We start from the raw sequence: 9,472 nt of genomic DNA, 5'->3' as shown, positions 1-9,472 counted from the left end.
ACCAAACAGTCCCAAGAAACAGTGAAGCAACTTATGACTTATGTTAAAAAAATATAGTGGGTGATGATGATGTCCACTTCATTGGACACATGGTTAATTGTAGTTTTCTAAATATTAGACATAACATTTTCTTATTCCAAACAGATAATATCCTTCCCTAGATGTTACTGCATATTGTCATGGTTTTTTTTACCTGTTGGGCTCTTCTAGCATAGAAGGATTGACAGGATATGCAAGCAGTGGTCGGCAGGGGTGGCAGTTTGTCTGCCATCTTTGATTCAGAGGAAATTTACTTGCAGTTGCACTAACTGAACACTGAATTGACCTCAATGGAGTATGGCAGCAGAGAGCACTCTAAAGACTAATATGCAGTTCCACCATAGAAACCAATGCATTAAAGAGATATGTATGTTTTAGTAGCTGTCCACTCCAGTGACCACTATGCATCAGAGGGTTAATCCGCCTGAGGTCATCAGCCAAGTTTTGTCTTAGTTTTTCAAGTTGCCAGGTATCATTGAGGTGTACATTATACCACCGTCCCAGGCTCTTGATGGACATCTCTTAGACTGTTGGAATTGGTTCTCCACTGATATAGAATTGCCAGTTTCAAGTGTATTTTGTCACAACAGTAAGAAGTCTTCAAAGGTTGATTCTGTTCATCTGAATGTAGCGTTTTCAGTGGGAGAAACGTCTCGTCACTCATCCAAGTGACTTCTTCAGTGTCAACTGACTGCAGGTTTCCCCAATCTTATAAACAGTATATTTGCATAATGACTGAAAGCAGCAAGCTGAAGGAACAGTGGGCTTGGAGGTCAGTTCCTTCATCATGATTATGCAGATTCTCATGACCATTGATCAACAACCACTGATCAAAGACCCATGAGTAGCAGTAAGAAAGACGTGCAAAGAAACAATTGTCAGAAGTGGAATTCGAACCCACGCCTCCAGGTGAGACTGCGACCTGAACGCAGCGCCTTAGACCGCTCGGCCATCCTGACAGGTTGGAGCTCACCACTAGTGAATAATCCAGCGCAGTTGCTGATTTCCATACAACATACTTGTATGTTAAGTGCATGTAATAAACAAAAACAAATAAAAATAATTACAAAGAAAATATATTGATTTAAAAGTTTGTGTTAAATGTTGTAAGTCGGATCGAAATAGCTGCTGTTCAGCCATGGAAACCCATACCACGATGCTCATGTTTGTTTTTTGGTGTTAAAGACAGAGGAGGTTTAGTGCTGTACAGTTGTTGAGTCAGCAGCGTGTTTGTGACTTTTACTCTGTAACTTTGTGTGGTGTGCAACTGAATTTCAGAGAGCTCTTTAGTACTACTCTTTAGCGATTGACAAGTCTTTTGTAAAGGCAGACGTCATGGTTAGCTGCTTGATTTTATACGGCGGTCACTGAAAACACAATTCATACAGAAATTCAAAGTGCCAGAGGAGACATGTAGTATGGTTTCACCTCCCAAAAATCAGGTCCCACCGAGATTTGAACTCAGATTGCTGGATTCTAGGTCCAGAGTGCTAACCATTACACCATGGAACCCCTGTTGTAGTGTTTATACTGTCAGGTCGTGGCAACCTGTCAAAAAGTATTCTGAATTAAGTAAGAACAGTTCCATGTAAACCCATGCCGGAGGTGGATCAGATGAGAAATAGTATATCATCATGCACAATTGTGCAGCCCAGTAGTACCACTGAAAGTTAGGACCCTTAAGCCCACCCCTGTCAAATGGCAGATATAATAGAGTTAACTGAAGCCGATGGCGATGATTTTGCCAAATAAAATTGGTAATAATTTTCTTTAAGTTAAGAAAAAGACCTACAGGTACTTGTAGAGGGATATTCTGAAATAAGTAGAGGATTTTAGGGAGTACGCTCATCTTCACAATAATATGATATGGGAAGATTTGTCTACCTATCTACAACCTCTGGTAAAGCGGATGGCACAACACAGAAGAGCACAGAAGAGGTCAAGGCCCAGCCAAAAGTCAGTTTCAACAATGAGATGGGATTCATGATAAAAAATGAAAAATGTCAATGTGATGACATCCAAAGAGGGAGCTCGCAGTTCCCAGTTTTCATGCTGATGTTAAAGTCAGAGGAGGTTTAGAGATGTGGAGTCAGTGAGTCAGGAGAGTGTTTGTTACTATTACGCACAAGCACAACTCAGCACTCAGACACCCCATCGTGTAACTTGTGTGGTGTACAACTGAATTTCAGACAGCTCTTTAGCACCACATAGTGATTGACAAGTATTTGTAAAGACAGAGGTCATGGTTAGCTGCTTGATTTTATACACCTCTCACTGAAAACGCAATAGTAGCACAGTTCTGGTGTGCCACAGAAGACATGCAGAATGGTTTCACCTCCAAAAAGCCGGTCTCACCAATTTTTGAATTCAGATCACTGGATTCTAGGTCCACAGTGCTAACCATTACACCATGGAAGCACTACTACAAAAAACGGTATGACTACCAGACTATTGCACTGTGACAGCACCATACCAGACTGAACCCAGAAAAAAAATGTGGGATAAAATAAGACAGATTATAGTTACTAAATGACTACAAATCAGTTTGAATTGGAAAAAGGAAAGAAAATTAAAAGCAAAAAACAGAAATAAATAAATACATAAGAGAACAAAAGAAAAGAAAGTCTCTAGCTCATAAGAGGGAAAAATTGATTGAAATGATCAAAAACCTCACCTTATGATAGTTCTTGTTTTAAATACAATATTTGAGCGAGCTGACTGGAATTATCTCGATACTGTTAGATAATAATCATATATTGTTATATTTGTGTCTTTAAAAAAGATAATTTCTCAGTTGACAGTTAACTCCTGATAAACCTTTTTACAAGACATTCATTCAAATCTGTGGTTATAAGTTATAACCACAGATTTGAATGACTACCTGAGGTGACACAGGCTCACCAAAATCAACAATAGAAGATTGGAAAATTGTTGCCTGTACTTCATATTCTATAAAATAATATGTTTTTAGTTGCTGTCTGTGAGGCCCACATTTAATGAGCTGGATTTACAAAAACATAGTAAGTATTTCAGCTGAGCCCATGATAATGCAGAATAACATTGGCGGGGGATTTTTCACTTGAATGAATACTTTTAATTTTGAAAATTTAAATTGGATTTTTTTTAAACATTTTATAAATTTTGCAGTTTATTTGTAGTATAATATAGTATTGTAGGTACTTTCATAAAGCACGTAAACAATTCCTCATCACTCCTCATTGTCATTTAGTGGTTAAAGGATCGTCATGATAGTGAGACATTGCTAATGAAGCTGTAAAACTTGAGAAGGCCACATAAGAGTACAAATCTGTGATTTAATTACAAAATAGCATATTTTATTGTACCTGGTGTACCAGGTAACTGAAAGTGATATTGCTGCAGGGTGAAGTACAGTATAATTATTACCTGGAATTAATCTCACTGGATCTCCTGAGTATGGGTGTGTAACTGTAAAATACAGGCAAGGAAAAGCCAACAGGACGTGTCCTAGTAAAGTGCTGCAAAACTATGTGCTGGCACAACAACTTCAGTGCTCCTTGTTAGTGAAGATCAAGATCACTGTCTAATACAGGGGTCTCAAACTCACAGACTGGGGGCCACTTCCGGCCCACATCACCCCTATTTGCAGCCCGTATATTGACGTGAAGAAATATAATGCACTTTGGCCCTTGAAGTTACTTTTCTTTGTTGGGGAGGATTTTTTTATTGTTCAGTGCAATGTTAAAAAATGTTCTTTAAAAAGCAAAAAAATTATTTAATACAAAGGCAATATGAGCAGAGAGCACAACTGTGTCGAGGGACTGGCTGTGTTAGTTCAGTGATAGAGTTATTTGTAAAGAAAACAATTTTCACTAGCAGTCAAAAACTAATGTGTACACTTATGTCTGCATTTTTGTTTTGTTAAGTAGAAGCAAAATTAAAAGTGCTGGCACGTGTCTGGCCATAAAGAGAGTACCAATTTGTTTTTTTGGTAATCAATGCAAGGCTTCAGTTAGTTAAGAGCAGAGATGGGCAGCAGTGGCACTGTCATCTTACATTATTTTCACCCTCTTCGTTGTAAATGTTAAATTCACCTTGAAGAGGTGATTGATCAGAAAAAAAAAGTACACTACTCTAAAATGATGGCTCCCTCTAAAAGGATAAAGTCAAGCACCCAGACCCCCACTTTAGGCATCAAAAGTTACATTTTTCTTACATTTTTCTTTACTTTAATACTGAAGACTCACAGATTTTACCAGGTCTTTACACACACACACACACACACACACACACACACACACACACACACACACACACACACACACACACACACACACACTGTGCATTATTTACATGTCATTGCTTGGATTTGATAAAAACTTTCTCCATTGTCAATAGATGGACAAGGAGAGAGCTCGAGAAAGCTGGTTTGCATTGTCTGTTGCTACCGTGAGGTAGCAAGAAGGACAACCCAGCATACCTGAAGATGTATATTACACGGAGTCTTCTTAACATTTTTATCTGTTTTATTAATGATTTAATTAAAATGTTTTGACGGACTTGACCCACATTTCCAATTTATTAGAATGAACTTCTGTTTGCCATTTCTTTGGGTTTTCCTCCACAGTGTTACATCTGAGTACTTAGAAAACCTTACAGCTGAGTAATGTGTGAGCAGATGCAATTAATTTTTAGTCAGTCTTCATTCAGTCTTACTGAGATTGACTATTTTTCCTTGCTGAGCAGTCTCGCTGTAATATGGAAGTTTGATTTGTGGTGGAGCTGTAATCTGCAAATACAGTCTGCATCTCCACCTGTTCATTTATTTTTGAGGCTGTTCATTGGTTTCCTTGAGTGCCTTGCAAAAGGTGCTTACACCTCTGGTGCGGTGGTTATGTTATTCATACTACACACAGGTACTCTCTAGTATAATATGTATATGCAGTGTTTCATTTTACAGTATACTGCAATGATCGTCCTTCAAGGTATTTGAACCATCAGACACTTAATACCCTTTGAATTGTTTTTCTGCACCAGTTTGAAGTTTAGAAATATCTCTATTTATAGAAGGAAATCTAAAGTAAAATCAGGCTTTATTTGACAAGCATATGCTGGCATCCATGAACGAGTGAAATTTAGATGCAGACACTCTCCCATGATGCCAGTGGTTTTACTTGGAACCCCTGTTGGTAATGACACATGCAGTTTTTCAAACCTTAGCTCATGATTAATAGTAGGTAGGTCAGCTACCACCTCCATAGAGAACAACCTCCATTAGGGTTGAAATAGCTGGGACTCTTCACCTTTTTGTTTTTCAAGCTGAACAAACCTCTTGGATGAGAAGTGAAATGTTTTAAATGAGTCCAGCTGCCTCTCTTAAGACAAACATGATTGACTAGGAACCTACACAGACATGGAGTCAGCATGTCTTGTAGATTTCAAACGACATGCAGATAATGTAAAGACTGTATCCAGTCTTTGTTTATCTTGGGTCTGTGTTTGTGTCCTTCCTGGCAGATAGAACAGTTAATTTTACCTGAGATTTACTGCTTAAAGCACATATGATAAAACACTAAATGGATCCAGGCAATCAAGATTTGAGACTTGCAACATAAGAAAATGTAATTTTTCAGAAGATCCCCTCTCCGGTTTGAGCCTGTCCAAAGACATGCTTGTCAATTGGTGATTCTAAAGTGCCTGTTGGTGTGATGGAAGTATTTAAAAAAGTGACGATAGGGTGTGGGGACGGGAGCTGAGCCGAGGACCCATTCATGCATCAAATACCAAGAGAGTCAGGGAAACACCGGGGGGGACGACAACAAATTTAAGGTATTTATTTAAGGATTTAAGGTATCGTGCCACATTTGACCTCTGACCTCTTGTTCATGGTTAGTAAATTAAGAGTCAAAGTGAAAGACAAATTTGAAACTTTGTTACTTATTACCGTTGTTTGGAATAGATAGGAATATAGGGAATTATATATTTTTATTGAAAGACAGGACTCACATGTTTTCATTTCTAATCTTTAAACCCTGTCTCTATCCATCTAGTATTAATTCTTTCTGGGAAACAAGTATGTATATTATGCACACACACAAACACACATGCAGCTATTACCTATTTCTTGTTTTTATACCTAAGATGAATTATTGTTGAATGAAGACATTTTTCAAACACATGTAAAATGTGGGCAATTGTGTTTATTGGGTAAAGGAAAAGGCAGAAGGGAGGGAAAGGGGGGATAGAAAGAATGAAAGAGAGAGATGAGAGAAAACCCCAACAATCCCCTCTGAGCAAGCACCAGGCGACAGTGGATATGAAAAACTCCCTTTAAAGTGAAAGGAACCTAAAGGAGAAACCTATGGCAGAACCAGGCTCAGGAGGGGGCAGTCAACTGCCGAGACTGGTCGGGGGGTGAGGGTGAAAAAAGTAAAAGGAGGGAGGGGAGGGGGAAGGGGAAGGGGGGAAATGAAGATGGAATAGAGGTGGAGGAAGACGAGGTTACATCGGGTGAGAAGCAGCAGTGTCCCTCCTCCAGAACCAGTGGAAGCGTTTTTTCTTCTTTTTCAAATACTCTTCCACGAGCACTTTTTTCTCAATGATGAGGGTTTTCAGCTCATCGATTGTTTCTGCGTTTTCTTTCTCAAGTTTGTTGCATCTTTTCACCATGTCTTCTAATTGTTCTTGTTTTTCTTTAAGCTTGTCTTTCAGTTCTTCAACTGTTGCCTCCTCTATTCGCTTTGCCTCGTGCACATCTGTGTGCATGTCTTCCAGCTGCTGGTTTCTCTTCTGGATTTCTTGAAGTCTACACTGCAGGTCTTTATGTGTTTTCTGTTGTTCTTGCTTTTGCGCCTGGATTTCAGTGTCTTTGTACTTCAAGGTCTTAGAAAGTTCCTCAAGTTCGGTATTTTTTCTCAGCATCTCCTTGATGCTACTCTGCATCGCTGAGCATTGTTTTTCCAGTTTTTTCTTTTCTCCTTCAAGTACAGTTGTTTTGTACTTCGCTTCGTTATACAATTCTTGGAGTGCTTGATTTTTCCTCTGGAGATTAAGTTTTTCTTCTTCCTGTTGTATTTTCTGTTGGTCTTTCTCGTGAAGCAACTCTTTATTTTTGAGCAGTGTTTCCTCAAGAGTTTTTTGCAGCATTTTGCATTTTTCCTCCAAGACTTCAAACTTGTAGTCCGTTTCTTTCTCGAGTATTTCTTGTTGCTCTCTCTCTTGAATGAACTCTTTATTTCTGTGCACTTTTTTATCGAGCCTGACTTGAAGCAATCTGTGTTTTTCCTCCATCTCGTCAAGCTTGGAGTCCGTTTCTTTCTGTTTCATTTCCATTTGCTTCTTGTCTTGAAGCAACTGTTGACTTTTGTGCAGAGTTTTATCATGTTTCACCTGCAGCGCTTTGTATTTTTTCTCCATGGCTTGGAGTTTGCTCTGCAGGTCTCTCTGCTCTACAGGCTCTTGTTTCTTGTCTTGGAGGATCTCCTTATTTCTCTCCAGAGCTTCATCAAGCATCACTTGCAAGCCTTCATTTTGTTTCTCAATGTTCCTCAGCTTGCAATCCATTTCTTCCTTTTGTATTTTCTGTTGGTCTATCTTGTGAAGAAACTCTTTATTTCTCTCAAGAGCTTCATCAAGCATCACTTGCAAGCCTTCATTCTGTTTCTTGATGTGCCTCAGCTTGCAATCCATTTCTTCCTTTTGTATTTTCTTCTTGTCTTTCTCGTGAAGGAACTCCTTTCTTCTCTGCAGAGCTTCATCAAGCATCACTTGCAAGCCTTCATTTTGTTTCTTGATGTGCCTCAGCTTGCAATCCATTTCTTCCTTTTGTATTTTCTGTTTGTCTTTCTCGTGAAGGAACTCTTTTCTTCTCTGCAGAGCTTCATCAAGCATTACTTGCAAGCCTTCATTTTGTTTCTCGATGTTCCTCAGCTTGCAATCCATTTCTTCCTGATGTATTTTCTGTTGGTCTTTCTCGTGAAGCATCTCTTTATTTTTGAGCAGTGTTTCCTCAAGAGTTATTTGCAGCATTTTCAATTTTTCCTCCAAGACTTCAAGCTGGGAGTCTGTTTCTTTCTCGAGCATTTCTTGTTGCTCTCTCTCTTGAATGAACTCTTTATTTCTGTGCACTGCTTTCTCAAGCTTGATTTGGAGCAATCTGTGTTTTTCCTCCATCTCGTCAAGCTTGGAGTCCATTTCCTTCTGTTTCATTTCCATTTGCTTCTTGTCTTGAAGCACCTGTTGACTTTTGTGCAGAGTTTTGTCATGTTTCACCTGCAGCGCTTTGTATTTTTCCTCCATGGCTTGGAGTTTGCTCTCTATGTCTCTCTGCTGTGTGGACTGTTGCTTCTCTTCTTGGTGGATTTCTTTCAGTTTTTCCAGAGCTTCGTCAAGCTTCTCTTGGAGCTCCTGATTCTTCTTGACCATGTTTTCCTGTTTTATGTTCTCTTTTTTCTCCTTTTGGAGCAGATCTTTATTTTTTTCCAGAGCCCCATCAAGCTTTTCTTGGAGTTCCTGATTCTTCTTGAGCATTTTATCCCCTTTAATGCTCTTTTTTTTCTCATTTTGGAGCAGATCTTTAATTTTTTCTAGAGCTCCATCAAGCTTTTCTTGGAGCTCCTGATTCTTCTTGAGCATTTTATCCCCTTTAATGCTCTCTTTTTTCTCATTTTGGAGCAGATCTTTAATTTTTTCTAGAGCTTCATCAAGCTTTTCTTGGAGCTCGTGATTCTTCTTATCTTGGAGAGCCCATTGTTTCTCCTCAATAATACCTTCCCCTTCCTGAAGCTGGTAGGATAATTTTTCTAATTCAGTGCTCTTTCTCTCATTTTCTTCTGTCAGGATCTTAATCTTTTCTCTGTTCATGAGATTTTCATTCTCCATTTCTTCTAATCGCTTTTCCTCTAATTCTACCTGTTCATCCCAAGGAAGAGAGCTGATATAAGGGTCTAGGGACTCATACCATGGAATAGAGCTGGGGTCAGCTTCTTGTCTTTCTTGCTCTTTCTGAGACATGTTGGAGTCTGTATACCGTGAGTACGAAAAGGATCCAAATGTTTGAAAATGCTTTACTGGTGAACGTTTGAATGCTGCTAACATAAGTGCTGCAAATAACGGACTAAAAGTTGTACCTCCTCACCCCTACTTAAGGATTCATGAGGATCCAAGCTTCAAAGGATCAAAGCTTTAGAAGCCTGTGACATCAGAATTCCATAAGCCAATGAGGTTGTCACATGACATTTTTGAATGAGGTCATGTTTTTGTATGAATTTTTTAAATAACATCAACATTCCGTAAGCCAATGAGGTTCTTACATGTCTTTTGAATGAGGATAATTCTTTTGTGTTAAAAAAAAGTGTAAAAAGTGTTATTGCAATAACATAAAAAGTGAGTAAAGAAAGTAAATAAAAGTACAGTTTTATTTATATAGCACCTTTCAAAACAAATTGATTTTGTC

General features: G+C 38.7%; 1 protein-coding gene and 2 non-coding genes across 3 annotated transcripts; all 3 read right to left on the bottom strand.

The window, feature by feature from the left end:
• Nucleotides 1-915: 915 nt before the first annotated feature.
• Nucleotides 916-998, bottom strand: trnal-cag (transfer RNA leucine (anticodon CAG)). The gene has a single exon. It is a non-coding gene; the product is annotated as a tRNA-Leu (tRNA).
• A 481-nt stretch (nt 999-1,479) lies between these two features.
• trnal-uag (transfer RNA leucine (anticodon UAG)) lies at nt 1,480-1,551 on the bottom strand. Its single transcript has one exon. It is a non-coding gene; the product is annotated as a tRNA-Leu (tRNA).
• Nucleotides 1,552-6,369: 4,818 nt separating this feature from the next.
• Nucleotides 6,370-9,168, bottom strand: LOC146502611 (uncharacterized). The gene has a single exon (XM_085132401.1). The coding sequence runs from the start codon at nt 9,112-9,114 to the stop codon at nt 6,520-6,522; it is 2,595 nt and encodes an 864-aa protein (XP_084988527.1). The 5' UTR covers nt 9,115-9,168; the 3' UTR covers nt 6,370-6,519.
• Nucleotides 9,169-9,472: the final 304 nt, after the last annotated feature.

This window comes from Neolamprologus multifasciatus, chromosome 15 (assembly GCF_963576455.1).
Source record: "Neolamprologus multifasciatus chromosome 15, fNeoMul1.2, whole genome shotgun sequence".
In the NCBI taxonomy this organism is placed as follows: Eukaryota; Metazoa; Chordata; class Actinopteri; order Cichliformes; family Cichlidae; genus Neolamprologus; species Neolamprologus multifasciatus.
This window is presented reverse-complemented; position numbering and strand designations above follow the sequence as displayed.

Excerpts from the sequence above, each read along its gene's own strand:
- LOC146502611 (XM_085132401.1), bottom strand. The coding sequence starts at position 9,114 with ATGTTAGCAGCATTCAAACGTTCACCAGTAAAGCATTTTCAAACATTT.